Source organism: Hemicordylus capensis, chromosome 2, assembly GCF_027244095.1.
Source record: "Hemicordylus capensis ecotype Gifberg chromosome 2, rHemCap1.1.pri, whole genome shotgun sequence".
Lineage (NCBI taxonomy): Eukaryota > Metazoa > Chordata > Lepidosauria > Squamata > Cordylidae > Hemicordylus > Hemicordylus capensis.
In genome coordinates, this window is record NC_069658.1 from 216,628,733 (window position 1) to 216,644,057 (window position 15,325).

Genomic DNA, 15,325 nt, shown 5'->3' on the forward strand with positions numbered 1-15,325 from the left:
GGGTCCCTCTCTCCGGCAGCTCTCTCTCCTCTCTCAGTCTATTCCCCCTTTTGCAGAAACACAGGCAGGTGCATCATCTGACATCTGCCCATCCCTTCAGGACGCTGGAAAATTTGGTTGATTGGTCGGATTCAGCTAGGCTTCTTATTTACTATTTTACTATGCATAATCTCATCCCGCACAGCTGTTTTTTCCATTTGGCAGGATGAAAAGCAGCTTGGATTTTGAGCAGTGGAGTTTGGAGGTGAAAGGGTTAAGTAACACCTCTTGCTCCTCTGATCAAATTTTCTACCCCCACACTAAGTGGGAAAGGAACTCTGTAAATGCTCAGGGCCACCATTCAGTTTCTCTCCCATTAAGCAGGAAGAACTCTGTAAAACAACAACAACAACTTTCCAGTGAGGGGGAAAGGAATATCACACCTGCTCAGAAGGACTTCAGCCTCAGATTCCTTGGAGGACTTTTAGGAAGAAAGGAACTTTTAGGAAGAAAAGGTTTCCTTTTAGGAAGAAAGGAACTCTGCACATGCCCAGAGGCACTTGAGCCTTAGGACTGCTTCAGAGACCTTCCTTCTTTAGAAATAAAGGAACTCTGCACGTGCCCAGAAGCACTTGAGCCTTAGACTGCTTTAAGGACTCCACCCCCCTTTTAGGAAGTAATGAACTCTGCACGTGCCTGGAGGCACTTGTGCCTTAGACTGCCTTTAGTAAAAAAAAAAAAATGTTAAACACATAAAATAAATAAACTCTGCACGTGCCCACAGGGACTTGAGCCTTAGACTGCTTTAAGGACGTTAGAAGGAAAGCAGCTCTGCTCCTGCCGCTCAGGGACAAGTCAAGACTTCTTTCTCGGGTCTTTTCGGGCACGTGTGGGACGGGACAGCAGAACTCTTCATATGCTCAGAGGCACTGACAGCTGGCAGCCCCAATCTCTACAGAAGATTCAAGCCTGGTAGTGGAATGAGACTCCGGGTCCGGATACCATCACCGCTGAAACCGACCGCGCCTTTAAGAAAGTTTCTCACTCACCCGAACTCTTTTCCTCTCTCTCACCCTTGGACCAGCGGAACCTTTCTGCAAAGGCTTCGGCTGCATCCACGGACCACTTTCGGGGGGGGACAGAGGCACGGTGCACGCCAGACGCTCGGAAGCTGTGGGGCGGGCTTAACAAATAGATAGCCCGCATCAGCCAATGAAGATGGGCATATGGTGTCGGGCTCCAAGCTACCAGCCAATAATCACATAAGGGGGCGGGGCGAGTGGGAGAAACCCGGTAGTGCTCGGCATTAGAGGCTGCCTGATCAGAGGGATCTATTTTCTCCCCCCCCCCCACTTTTTTTTAGGAGGGAGCTGAATATCAGTGAAGGGGCAAAATGTCGGAGAGAAAAGTGCTAAATGTTAGTAAAGGAGGGATTTATTTGTGTGGGTCTGGGTGAGGATAGGGAGGTCGGACTGGGGGCGGGGGGCTGAAGGTCTCAGGCATGGGATAATAGGCTTAGGTAGGTGCAGGATCAGAGAGAACAGATCTTTGGGGCCGACCCTCCGTTATTTCTTGGAAGAGGTCTAAGGGGTTACTGTGGGTCTACATTAAGGTATGTAGAGCAAGAGTTGGGGGCGTGGTAAGCAGGGAAAGACAAGGCGGTGTCTATGTGGGGTGTGTGTGGGTCACATTTGTAATATGGGGAGGTTTGCAAAGGCATGAGGAGCAGCTACCCTGGAATTATGGGAAGGAAGCAACTACCGGAGTTATTTATTGATCTAGTGGGCCCTTGGGCCCCCAGATGTTGTTGCACTACAACTCCCAGAATCCTCAGCTGCAATGGGTTTTGCTTGGGGATCCTGGAAATTGTAGTCCAACAACATCTGGGGGCCCAAGGGCCCACTAGATCAATAAATAACTCCGGTTAAGAAACCCTGATCTAATGTATTTGTACACAACCGTCTTGGCTAGACTAGGAGGAATTTATTTTTATTTTACTTATTTGATTTCTATACCGCCCTTCCAAAAATGGCTCAGGGCGGTTTACACAGAGAAATAACAGATAGATAAGATGGAACTCTGTCCCCAAAGGGCTCACAATCAAAAAAATTGCCCGACTGTAAGAGCTCTTTGACTGTGCAGCAACCAGTCTTGCTCTGTGGTGGGCTTTTCTTTGGACAGAGGTTGGAGGGCCAGCTGCCGGGGATGCTGCAGCAGATTCTTGTGCTCCGCAGGGGGCTGGACTAAAAGACCTTCAAGGTCCCTTCCCGCTCTAAGATGCTCCTGATGTCTAGCCCATTGAGGCAGTCCTTCCACTGACGCTTCTTTCCTTGCATCCTAGAAATACTACCCACCGGACTTCGATCCGTCTAAAATCCCCAAGCTCAAACTTCCAAAGGACCGGCAGTATGTGGTCCGTTTGATGGCTCCTTTTAACATGCGGTAAGAGTCGGGACCCTGGGACCTGCATTACACCAGTTTTCCTTTTAAGACTATTGAGATTTTGTTGAGGTATTTATACTTCTAGATACATCTGTGGCTGTTCAAATGGGAGGGCAGAAGGGTTGGGGTTTTGATTTAGTTTATCTGGAGACCTCACAAACACCTCCAAGGAATGTGTTGCTTCTCCTGGGGATTCAAATACATCTCAGCTCTATTGGTCTTGACTCCTAAACCTTTGTGAAGATAGTTGAATGATCTTTCATTTGCCATTCCCTGCATCCAAAAAATGAATGCAGAAAACATTTCTCAACCCCGTTTCTATCAGCCTTTTAAAAGCTTAGCAGCTTGCCTTGAGATCTCCAAATAAGGCAATGGGGTGAAATGTATGTGGGTAATAAAGAATGGTTTTTTATATTGGCCTCATAGGAACCTAGGGAACGGCAGTATTCTGAGTCAGGCCACTGGTCCAACGCATAATCAGCTTGTGGAATTCTCTGCCACAAGATGTGGTGACAGCCAGCAACCTGGATGGCTTTAAGAAGGGTTTGGATAACTTCATGGAGGAGAGGTCTATCAAGGGCTACTAGTCGGAGGGCTACAGGCTACCTCCAGGCGCAGAGGCAGGATACCTCTGAATAACAGTTGCAGGGGAGTAACAGCAGGAGGGAGGGCATGCCCTCAACTCCTGCCTGTGGTTTCCAGCAGCATCTGGTGGGCCACTGTGTGAAACAGGATGCTGGACTAGATGGGCCTTGGGTCTGATCCAGCAGGGCTGTTCTTATGTTCAGTAATTACTACACTGACTGGCAGCAGCTCTCCAAGGTTTCAGGCAGCCCTACCTGGAGATGCTGCCAGGGATTGAACCTGGGACCTTCTGCATGCAATGCAGATGCTCTGTTACTTAGCGATGCCCACCCCCCACCCCAGACGTCCTGAAGAATGTACTTATTTGGGGGGTGGGGGGTCTACTCTGCTTTTCCCATAAAGATTCAAATCAGTTTATAGTAAATAAAACAGCCTGGATGAAATTATGCAAATAAGCACCTCCAGCCTCAGAGGCAAGATGCCTCTAAGCACCAGTTGCAGGGAAGCAACTGCCTCTCAATCCCAGTTGCAGGGGAGCAACAGTAGGAGAAAGGGCATGTCCTCAGCTCTTGCCTGTGGGCTTCCCAGAGGCATCTGGTGGGCCACTGATGCTGGACTAGATAGACCTGGAGCCTGATCCAGCAGGGCTGTTCTTATGTTCGAAGGCATTTCTGCTGTAAACTGCTCCTTTGGAGCTCTTCCTATTCCTCTTCAGATGCTTACATGTCCTCTTTTTCTTTATGAATCTCCTGCCAGCTTCTAAAATAAAATCTTTTATTTTATTCTATCCCTGGGACAGAGACTGGTCGGCTTCTTCTGAATGTCTTGGGAATCAGAAAGATTGTGAGAGACTCCTATTGTTATTGTTTATGATTCCAGGACAATTGTCAGCAACGGGTGGATGGAATGCTTTTTGCTGATGACCACAGTTAGGAGACAGGATCCTCTGGGCATCTCTTTTCTAAAATGGCCTTTCTGGCTGGGCAGAGTTAGGGCAATTGCTGAAGTCTCACTCATTTTCCAACCAATGTACTGTGGCACACTATGGTGCTGTGCGACTGAAGCCAGTGTGTTGTGCTGATGTGCCCCATAATGTAAAGTAAGCTCCCCACCTTAATAGGAACATAGGAAGCTGCCATATACTGAGTCAGACCATTGGTCTACCTAGCTCAGTATTGTCTTCACAAACTGGCAGCGGCTTCTCCAAGTTTGCAGACAGGAATTTCTCTCAGCCCTGTCTTGGAAATGCTGCCAGGGAGGGAACTTGGAACCTTCTGCTTTTCCCAGAGCGGCTCCATCCCCTGAGGGGAATCTCTTACAGTGCTCACACTTCTAATCTCCCATTCATATGCAACCAGGGCAGACCCTGCTTAGCTAAGAGAACAAGTCATGCTTGCAACCACAAGACCAGCTCTCTTCTCCAAGGTAAGCTCCCTGCTTTTGGAGTGGGTTCACATTCTTATACAGCAGGAGGGATGCATCCTTTCTGGTGCATTATGGGGCACGTCAGCTCAACACCCTGGCTTCGGTCCCACAGCACCATAGTGTGTCTCAGCACACTGGCTTGGAAATGCTATGCTCACAAGAACATAGGAAACGGCCTTATACTGGGTCAGACCATTGGTCCATCTAGCTGAACAACAGCAACAAATATTTTCATCCGCTTTTCAACAACAGTTTGCAAAGTGGTAAGATCGACACCATCAACAGTCACTGGAGATATACTGTGCTGTGGGGTGGATAGGGCCACTTGCTCTCCCCCTGCTCAATAAAGAGAATTGCCATGTTTAAAAGGTGCCTCTTTGCCCAGTTAGCAGGGCAAAGTTTACACTTTGTATTGTCTGCACTCAGTATTGTCTGCCCAGACTGGCAGCGGCTTTTCCAAGGTTACAGGCAGGATTCTCTCTCAGCCCTATCTGGAAATGCTGCCAGGGAGGGAACTTGTAACCTTCTGCATGCAAGCAGGCAGGTGCTCTTTCCAGAGCAGTCCCATCCCCTGAGGGGAATACCTTACAGTGCTCACATATGTAGTCTCCCATTCAAATGCAAACCATGGCAGACCCTGCTTAGCAAAGGGGACCAGTCACGCTTGCTGCCACTAGACCAGCTCTCCTCCCACAGGAGGAGACTTCATCAGTGGCCGTAACTCTGCCCAGTCAGGGAAGGTTGGACAAGAATAAAGGTTATAGAAGACTGATAAGGAAGGAAGTGAAAATAAATACGAATTGTGTGGCAGCTTTGCTGCCACCAAAAAAAAAGAAGTGTGTCTGTGTTCAGTTGGCAGTGTGCTCTCAAAAAATTAAAATGAAATTCTCCTGATGAAGCCGGTTGGCAAACATTACTCTAGCACTTGGGCCAAGGCAAAGTTGTCTCTTTCCAGGCAGTGAAGATGTTTTAGGAATGTAAATGCTTCTTCTGCTTCTGTTGTTGATGGAAAGCAGTTTATACATATTCTTAAGGCTGATGCTTGTTAGCTTTCTGTGTATCACTGGAATGTGGCCTCTGTGTTCTTCTAAAACTGAATTCTCCTCATAAATGTGGACACTTCCATTCCGTTTACAAATGTCGGGCGTGATTATTAACCGTCTCTCTAAACTTGGGCCAGTGTTTTCATCCTGCTTCAGAAGATGATTCTGTGGGGCTTGTCCTGTTTGAGTGGCTGGCTGTGTGTTGCTATCCTCCCCCACCCACCCCATGGCTTTGACTGTTTGAAGTGGATGGGTGTGGAACGGGAGGGCCCTGTTCTTGGGGCCTGTCGATTTAAAAAGTAACATCTGACAAAGAGGATTTTAGGAACAGCCGTAGCTCAGTGGAAGACTATCTGCTTTGCCTGCCAAAGGCGCCTGGTTCAGTCCCTGGCAGCATCTCCAGGTAGGTCTGGGAAAGCCTCAAATGCTGGAGAACTGCTGCCAGTCAGAGTCGACAGTACTGGGCTAGATGGGCCAATGTCTGACTCAGTAGGAGGCAGAGCTGGTCTATGGGAGGAGAGCTGGTCTTGTGGTAGCTCAGCGGGACCCACCCTGGTTTGCATTTGAATGGGAGACTGCATGTGAGCACTGTAAGATCTTCCCCTCAGGGGATGGGGCCGCTCTGGGAAGAGCAGAAGGTTCCAGGTTCCCTCCCTGGCATCTCCAAGATTCCTGCCTGCAACCTTGGAGAAGCCGCTGCCAGTCTGTGTAAACAGTACTAAGCTAGATGGACCAGTGGTCTGACTCAGTAGAAGGCAGCTTTCGATGTTCCTATGATCCATAACCCGGGGTAGAGCACCTGTGCTTCATGCGAGATGACTTGCCTGCTTCCTGCTTCAGTCTTAGCATCTCCAGGGAGGGTTGGGAAAGACCTTTCTCCACCTGAAACCCTGGAGAGCTGCTGCCAGTCAGTGTAGTCAGTGCTGAGCTAGATGAACCAAGGGTCTGACTCGGCATCAGGCGAGATATGCATAGATAATGGGGAGGGGGGGAGTTTTCAACCCAGTGGTAGAGCATGTGCTGTGCCTGCGTGAGATCCTAGGCTCAGTCATTCATTCATTCATTCAGTCCTCAGCATCTCCCGCTAAGGCTGGGAATGACTCTTGTGTGAAACTGAGGCGCACTGCTGCCAGTTGGAGCAGACAACCATAAGAGAGAGAGGCCAAGGTCTGACTCAGCAAGAAGCAGCTTCCTGTGTTTGGAAACCCCTGAAGGAGAGACTCTTTTTCCATTGACTAGGTGCAAGACCTGCGGCGAGTACATCTACAAAGGCAAGAAGTTCAACGCCCGGAAGGAGACGGTCCAGAATGAATCCTACTTGGGGCTTCCCATCTTCCGCTTCTACATCAAATGCACTCGCTGTCTTGCGGAAATCACCTTCAAGGTAAAAGGCTCCCTTGCTCTCCCTGCGTTCTTCTTGGAGTGCTGTGACACACTGATGCGGGTGCTTAGAGCCCAAATTGGGTTATTTCCTGGGTTCACATGGCACCTTTAATGATTTGGTGGCATCGTCCCGAATAGAAGAGAACAAAGACGTGTCTTATACCGGTACTGCATAGGAGGGAAAGTGTTCGGTGTGGACTGGAGAAACCTGGTTTCCTATTTCTGTTCAGCTTTGAAGGTCATCTTGGAAGCTCACCTCATGAACTCTCAGGTGAATTTGCTCCTTAGGTGGAGTTCAGATTGAGGGAGAACATAAGAGCAGCCCTGCTGGATCAGGCCCAAGGAAGCCCATCTAGTCCAGCATCCTGTTTCACACAGTGGCCCACCAGATGCCGCTGGAAGCTACAGGCAGGAGTTGCGGGCATGCCCTCCCTCCTGCTGTTACTCCCCTGCAACTGGTACTCAGAGGCATCCTGTCATGGAGGCTGGAGGTGGCCTGTAGCCCTCCGACTAGTAGCCGTTGATAGACCTCTCTCCTCCATGAAGTTCTCCAAACCCCTCTTAAAGCCATCCAGATTGTTGGCTGTCACCACATTTTGTGGCAGAGAATTCCACAAGTGGATTATGCGTTGTGTGAAAAAATACTTCCATTTGCTGGTCCTAAATTTCCCGGCAACCAGTTTCATGGGGTGACCCCTGGTTCTAGTGTGATGTGAGAGGGAGAAGAATTTCTCTCTATCCATTTTCTCCACACCGTGCATGATTTTATAGACCTCTAGCATGTCTCCCCGCAGTCGCCAAAAAGCCCCAGGTGTTGTAGTCTTGCCTCATAAGAAAGGTGCTCTAGGCCCCTGATCACCTTGGTTGCCCTCTTCTGCACCTTTTCCAGTTCTACAATGTCCTTTTTTAGATGTGGTGACTAGAATTGTACGCAGTACTCCAAGTGTGGCCGCACCATAGTTTTGTATAAGGGCATTATAATAATAGCCGTTTTATTTTCAATCCCCTTCCTAATGATCCCCAGCATGGAATTGGCCTTTTTAACAGCTGCCGCACGTTGAGTCGACACTTTCAATGAGCTGTCCACCACAACCCCAAGATCCCTCTCCTGGTCAGTCACCGACTGCTCAGATCCCATCAACGTATACTTGAGGTTGGGGTTTTTCATCCCAATGTGCATCATTTTACACTTGCCAACACTGAACCGCATTTGCCATTTTGTCACCCACTCCCTCAGTTTGGAGAGATCCTTTTGGAGCTTCTCACAATCTGTTTTGGATTTCACTACCCGAAAGAGTTTGATATCATCTGCAAACTTGGCCACCTCGCTGCTTACCCCTGCTTCTAGATCATTTATGAACAAATTAAAAAGCACCGGTCCCAGGACAGATCCCTGGGGGACCCCACTTCTTACTTCCCTCCATTGTGAAAACTCTGCATTTATAGCTACCCTCTGTTTCCTGTCTTTCAACCAGTGAGCAATCCACACATGTACTTGTCCCCTTATCCCATGACCGCTAAGTTTCCTCAGGAGACTTTGATGAGTCTTTGAGGGAGGGAGGGAGAGAGAGAACAGCGTAACTCGATGAAGGAGCCTCTGCTTTGCATGCAGAAGGTCCCAGGTTCAATCCCTGCAACCTCCGGGTCAGATGGGGAATAGCTCTTTAGAACCTAAGAAATGGACTGGGGTCTGCACAGTTTGGAATTCCCCCAGGAAGACTCTGAAACAGCCAGGAAGGCAGGCAAGCAGGGTGGGACGAGATGGGACTCCAGCTGCGGTGCCTCCTGTGTGCCACCAGAGGGCACTCCAGTCTAAGGAAATGGAGGCTACCTGTAGGATGCTGAGTTTGCCGAGAAGAAGCCGTCCTCCTATTTCGTACTCTGCGGGAAAGGAGGCTCTTTAGCTGACTCGGATAGCCAGAGCCTCAGGCTGAATGTCCGAGGCCAACCCCAAGAGCTGCTGTGACAATAGGCACCTGCCGAATGATGAGACTGGGTGCCCCTGCAGAATAGACCCTGTCCCTTGTAGGTAGTCCACCTTGCTTCCCCAAGTGGGGGCCCCGGTGGCCTCAGCTGAAGATCTCCACACCTGGGCAGGTTCATATTGTTGTTCACAACATTTATATCCCGCTTTTCAACCCCCCAGAAAGGTTCTCCAAGTGGTTTACATAGAAAAATAAAGTGTTGATTCCCTGTCCTCAAAGATCTCATAATCTTAAAACCAAAAAGACCCAAGAGAGACACCAGCAACAATTGCTTTTCTCCTGCTCAATGTAAGCAAACCACCACTTAAGAGTTGCCTCTGTGCCCAGTTGTTAGTTAGTGAGGTTTTTATCCCACTCTTCCTCCAAGGAGCCTAGAACAATGTACATGGCTATGTTTATCCTCGCAACAACCCTGCGAGGTAGGTCAGGCTGAGAGAGAAGTGGCAGGCCCAGTGAGTTTCATGGCTGAATGTGGATTTGAACTCGAGTCTCCCTGATCCTAGGGAGACTAACCACTACAACATGCTGGCACAGTCAGTTGACAACACTGGACCAGTGAATATATCGATATCTCAAACCTAGGGGAGGCGTTGACCCTGAGAGCCCATCTATCTGCTCCTGTGAACCTGTAAATTAGGAGATGCCAGAGCTGTAGCGTCTCCTATGCCAGAGCCGTAGTGTTTCCCAAGGCATGTGTTGCACTGAAATGGTTCCCTCATGTTTCCTTGTCTCCCTCAGACAGACCCGGAGAACACGGACTACACCATGGAGCATGGGGCCACTCGCAACTTCCAGGCTGAGAAGCTGCTGGAGGAAGAAGAGAAGCGCTTGCAGAAGGAGAGGGAGGATGAAGAGCTTAACAACCCCATGAAGGTATCCCGCGGGGCCTTCCCCTGGGAGACAAACCTCTGTTCTTTTTTTAACTATCTTCCAAAGGGATTTGGACCCAGCAGGACCCAGCGCCTTGCCATATCTGCACTTCCCCAAAAAAAACCCCAACCCGCCCCCCCCCATCCTGCTGGTTCATGTTGCTTAAATTACTTGTTTTTGTTTAAAGTATTCATACCCCTCCCATCCAGTACAACACTGCTCGGGGCGGCTCACAACACTAATAAAATAGATACAATATAAAGGAAAAGATTAATAAAATTAAACAACTTAAAAGACCAAGCTTGACCTCTGTTCTTAAATCTTGCATTGGGTAGCAGCAACCAGGACTGAGTGTTCACTGCAAACAGAATTCAGCTGATTTCAAATAGAAGTTGGCTTTGAATCGATTTGAATAAATCTCCACTCTGTTCAGTGGTTTCTAATGGATTCGAATTCATATCAATCTGTGCAAATTTCATGCACATCCCTAGTAAGGTGTTGGTCGAGAAGACCTTCAGCATCCCTTTCAACCCTTATGCTTGTGATTCTGGGCACAGAAGCCAAACTCCTACAAACACATACCACACGCCCCACTTTTCTTTCTGGTCCGCCTGCTCCACACACCTTTTAAGAGATATTTCTCTTAAGAACCCATTCTGCTTTTCTTGCCAGGTGCTGGAGAACAGGACCAAGGACTCCAAGCTGGAGATGGAGGTCCTGGAGAACCTGCAGGAGCTGAAGGACCTGAACCAGCGCCAGGCCCATGTGGATTTCGAGTCCATGCTGCAGCAGTACAAGGACTACGAGGAGGAGCAGAAGCGGCAGGAACTGGAGGATGACGAGAGGGAGATGAAGTGAGAGCTTGGAGCCGGGCCTGGTCTGGCTCAGGGGGTCTTGGGTCAAATCAAGGGCTGCGGCGTGTAACCCATCCATTTGGTTAGCTTAACCAACTCAAAATTATTCTGGAGTACTAAAAAGGTACCCCTAATCCCTGGTTGGTGGTTAAAAAAATCTCTTTAATACAGTAAAAACTGCAGGTGGCAAGTTCCATCTTAGAAGCGGTGTTCTCTCTGCGTAAGAGGGAATGCATCTTCTAAGTTGGTATGGGAAGAGGCATTCCCTTGTGTGTGAGAAAGAGGATGGGGCCTCCTGTGGTACTCATTGTACACAAGAGAGAAGATGTTCCTTCCTTTGTGTGTAGACGTCATAAAAATCTCCCTCATTTTTAAAAAACCAAGCTTCTAGACCTTATGGTCACAAAGATATCCTTGGATGTATATTGGCAGTGCTGCTTGGTTTTTTCAGCTTATGTTTGGTCAGTGAAGCACAAAGAAGAGGGAGTTAGTATTGAGGTAGGGATATGGAGTAGGGTTAGCCCGTGGAGGCAAAAACGTGGCATGACTTCCTACCCATCCCTGCACTGTTGTGGAAGCAGTCCGGGGGGGGGAGGGTTGTAGCTCAGTGGTAAAGCACCTGCTTTGCATGCAGAAAGTCTCAGGTTCAGTCCCTGGCAGCATCTCCAGGCAGGGCTGGGAAAGACCCCCCTGAGCATCGGAGCTGCTGCCAGTCAGGGTTGACGATCCTGAGCTAGGTGGACCGAGGGTCTGACTCAGTAGACGGCAGCTTCCTTTCTTCTTTGCGTGCTCTTGCGGTGTCCTAAAGCGTACAGCTGCTCACCCTGCTGTTGCCTTTTCTCTTTTGCCAGAGCAATGCTGGAGCAAGCTCAGAGCCGGCGGCTGCTGGAAGACTCCAGCTCGGACGAGGACCCGGCTCCGGCCCCTGCGAAGTCATCTGTGAAAGTAAACCCCACCGACATCCTGCAGGAGGTATGCCAAGGCAGCTGTGTGAATATGCAAAGCTGCCTTCTGAGTCAGTCTGCGGCTCTGACAAGCCTAGTGCTGTCAACTCTGACTGGCAGCAACTGTCCAGCGTTGTGGACGGAGACTTTCCTCTGGTCTTTGCGCCACAGAGAGAGATTTTTAAGAGATGCTGCAGCAGGCCCAGTGCCATGCTGCAGCTGCTGGTTCAGGATAGCCACTCCTGGGCTCCAGTTGTGTGCAGAGACATGAAGTATATCTGCAGAAGTATTGTGTGTGTGTGTTTTTCCTTGGCCCCACTCCAGGATTTGGAGCCCCAGCCCAAGAAGCAGAAGCTGGAGACCTGGGAGAGGAGCGTGGGCGCGCTCTCCAGCAAGGCCAAGCTGTCGGGGCTGGTGACAGCAAAGAAGAAGCCGGTCTCTGGCACGGCGAACGGAGTGGGGAACCGGAATGCACCGTCAGGCCCAGGTGATGGAGGAAGCGAGTTGGGGGAGAAAGGGGGAGATGGCAGGCAGAGAGATGCAGGCCGTTAAAAAAAACAACACCCAAAAAACACGTTGATTTCACGGTGGAGGTAGAGTCAATGGTGGTTAAGCACATAAGAAGAGCCCTGCTGGATCAGGCCCAAGGAAACTCGTCTACTCTAGCATCCTGTTTCCCACAACGGCCCACCGGAGGAATATGCACGCCCTCTCTCCTGTTATTGCTCCCCTGCAGCTGGTATTGAGAGGCATCCCGCCTCTGAGCCCAGAGGGAGCTTACAGGGGTAAGGACAGGTTAGGGACACAGGAGTCCGACCCTTGGTCCATCTAGCTCGGCATTGTCCACACACAGACTGGCAGCAGCTTCTCCAAGGTTGCAAGCAGGAGTCTCTCTCAGCCCCATCTTGGAGATGCTGCCAGGGAGGGAAGTTGGAACCTTCTGCTCTTCCCAGAGCGGCCCCATCCCCTGAGGGGAATATCTGACAGTACTCACACGTCGTCTCCCATCCAAATGCAAACCAAGGCAGACTCTGCTTAGCAAAGGGGACAATGCATGCTAGCTACCACTAGACCAGCTCTCTTCCCATAAGGATAGCTTCTCTTAGGACGGGGTCACTCTAGAGCACTGGGAGCACCTTGGCTCTCCAGTGGCTGTTGAACTACAACTTCCATCATCCCCAGCCACAATAAATGAATAAATTCAAGGCTGGGGATGGTGGGAGTTCTAGCCAAGGTTGCCTTTCCCTGGCCTAGATGACCCTTGGGGGTCCCCCTTCCCGTTCAGAATCTTAGAATTTAGGAGTCGGAAGGGAGCCTGGAGGGCTTCTTGTCCCACCTCCTCCTCCTCAGTGCAGGGATCTGCTACAGAGGGGGAGAGCTGGTCTTGAGGTTGCACGCATGAATTGCCCCCTTTGCTAAGCAGGGTCGACCCTGGTTTGCATTTGAATGGGAGACATGTGAGCACTGTAAGAGATTCCCCTCAGGGGATGGGGCCACTCTGGGAAGAGCCCCTGCCTTGCTTTCCTGCAGAAGGTTCCAAGTTCCCTGAGCTTTTTTATATACAATATTGCCTTGCGGACACAAGCTGTGAGATCACAAAAGGGGTGGCCAAATTTTTTTATATTGCTATGAGATTAAGGTCTCAATTTTGGGAGTTGTTTTACTGTTTTTAAAGTAATTTAACCTGGATGCTTGTATACTGTTTTATTGTGTGTAACTATCAGCTACCATTTGTGTATATTAGCTATATTTGTTGTTCTGGATTTTATCTTTTGGCTGACCAGTGGCTGTATTAAAAAAAATTGATTGATTGATTGTTCCCAGTTCCCTCCCTGGCAGCATCTCCAAGACAGGGCTGAGAGAGACACTCCTGCCTGCAACCTTGGAGAAGCTGCTGCCAGTCTGTGAAGACAATACTGAGCTAGACGGACCAAGGGTCAGACTCAGTATATGGCAGCTTCCTAGCCCATGGTCCTCCAGATGTTGCTGAACTACAATTCCCATGCCCCCCCGCCACCCCCAGCTACAATTTATTGTGGCTGGGAATGGTGGGAGTTGTAGTTCAGCAACATCTGGAGGACCAAAGGCTGGGAAGCCCCTGTGCTCCAGCATCCCTGACAAATGGCCATCTGGACTCTGTTGGAGAACATCCGGCGAAGGAGAGTCCACCACTGCATGAGGCAGGCTGTTCCACTGGCCTCCAGTGGGCCACTGTGTGAAACAGGATGCTGGACTAGATGGGGCTTGGGCCTGATCCAGCAGGGTGCTTCTTATGTCCTTATGTCAGCTCTTATGGTTCGGAACGTCGGGTTAAATCTGCTGCCGTCAGGCCAGCCCACTGGAGGGGGAGAGAGAGAGAGAGAGAGTATAGATTGATTGTTAAATTTATATACTGCCTTTCATTAAAAATCCCAAGGTGGTGTACAGCAATAACACAAGATAGTAAAAAAGATACAATTAAAATATTAAGTGAAAAATATTAAACAAATCTGATTAAAAATTTAAAACAAAAGCATCAAAGCAATACAGAGTACAAAGAGTAGCAGCAGAGAATCAAATAAATACCTGGGCAAAAAGCCAAGATTGTACACTCTTTCTAAAAGCTGTGATGGAGTCCGAGGAGCGAATGGCCACCGGGAGAGCATTCCAGAGTCTGGGGGCAGCAACAGAGAAGGCCCTGTCCCATGTGCACGACAACCGAGCCTCCCTCATTGTCGGCACCCGGAGCAGAGCCCCCTCAGATGACCTCGTCAAGCGGGTAGTAACCCTGAATCTACCTTCTTCTCTTTGGTTTTGACTCCAAGGTACCAGGAACCGGAGCTCAGAGAACACCACTGGGGGCGCCCCTCTGTCTTCCGGGTCAAGCGCAGGGGCCTCTTCCCTCAGCCTCCTGGGCGCTTACTCAGACAGCGAGGACAGCAAAAGCGACTGACTCCCATCTTCGGACTCAAGGTGGAAGCATTGCCCAGCCCTTTCTTGGCAGAGGGATGGCGTCTCGGTTGCCGCTGGCCACCTCCTTGCAAGCAGAGACTTCCGGGCCATTCACACACACACCCCCGACTCGAGAGATCGTTCCCCTCCATGGGAACGCTCTGCCATTAAACCTGCAGGGCATCCGTTCTTCGGAACTGACCTGCTCCCAGCGTCACTTGGGGGCCGGTGAATGGACACATTCCCCCCACCCCCCAAGCACAGATATAGCGACACCAGCAAACTCTAACGGCAAGCTTGGCTCTTAGCAGTATTTCCTGGTCCAAGTTTCTGTCGGCACTTTAGAGAGGAGGAAGAGACGATGATTGAGTGACCATGACCCGTAGGGGACTCTCTCTGTCTTGGCGAACCTAGAAATTCCTGGTTGATGAAGCTGAGATTGGTTTTCCGCCCTGGGCCGAGCATTTCCCCGTCAGCAACATAATGGCGTGCGCAGTGAAGTTGTCCGACGCCATTCACCCATAGTCTGGAAGATGGATTGTTCTCGCTCACTCGCTCGCTGAATCCAGGCCCTCTGATTTCTGCCAGTTGTTTGAGAGGGACTTTGAAGGAACTGGACAGAAAGATGATGTTCCTTCGTGCAAATGGATTCCCTCAACCCCAAACACTCTAGAGCAGGGCTGTGGATGTTGGACTACAGCTCCTATCAACCCTGACCACTGTGGCTGGGGATGATGGGAGTTGTAGTCCAAAGGCAGCTGAAGGGCCAAGGTTGTTCAGGCCTGCTCAAGAGGGAGCAGAACAGCTAGTTGCTACTCTTATCCACCCAGGTGAGTTGAGCTTTCTGTGTTTTAACCTAATAAAGGAAACGGACAAGTGTACAA

General features: G+C 49.9%; 1 protein-coding gene across 3 annotated transcripts; it reads left to right on the forward strand.

The window, feature by feature from the left end:
• The first annotated feature begins 1,236 nt into the window (after positions 1-1,236).
• On the forward strand, positions 1,237-15,325 carry YJU2 (YJU2 splicing factor homolog). 3 transcript variants are annotated; one of them, XM_053292496.1, is made up of 8 exons: positions 1,237-1,396; positions 2,321-2,421; positions 6,714-6,858; positions 9,581-9,715; positions 10,385-10,566; positions 11,418-11,537; positions 11,822-11,997; positions 14,315-15,325. In XM_053292496.1, the coding sequence occupies exons 1-8, from the start codon at positions 1,373-1,375 to the stop codon at positions 14,440-14,442; spliced, it is 1,011 nt and encodes a 336-aa protein (XP_053148471.1). In that variant the 5' UTR covers positions 1,237-1,372; the 3' UTR covers positions 14,443-15,325. The 3 variants fall into 3 exon arrangements, with proteins under 3 accessions (XP_053148471.1, XP_053148472.1, XP_053148474.1); XM_053292497.1 differs by having other exon boundaries at positions 1,238-1,396; positions 11,418-11,538; positions 11,835-11,997; XM_053292499.1 differs by lacking the exon at positions 1,237-1,396 and adding an exon at positions 1,464-1,591.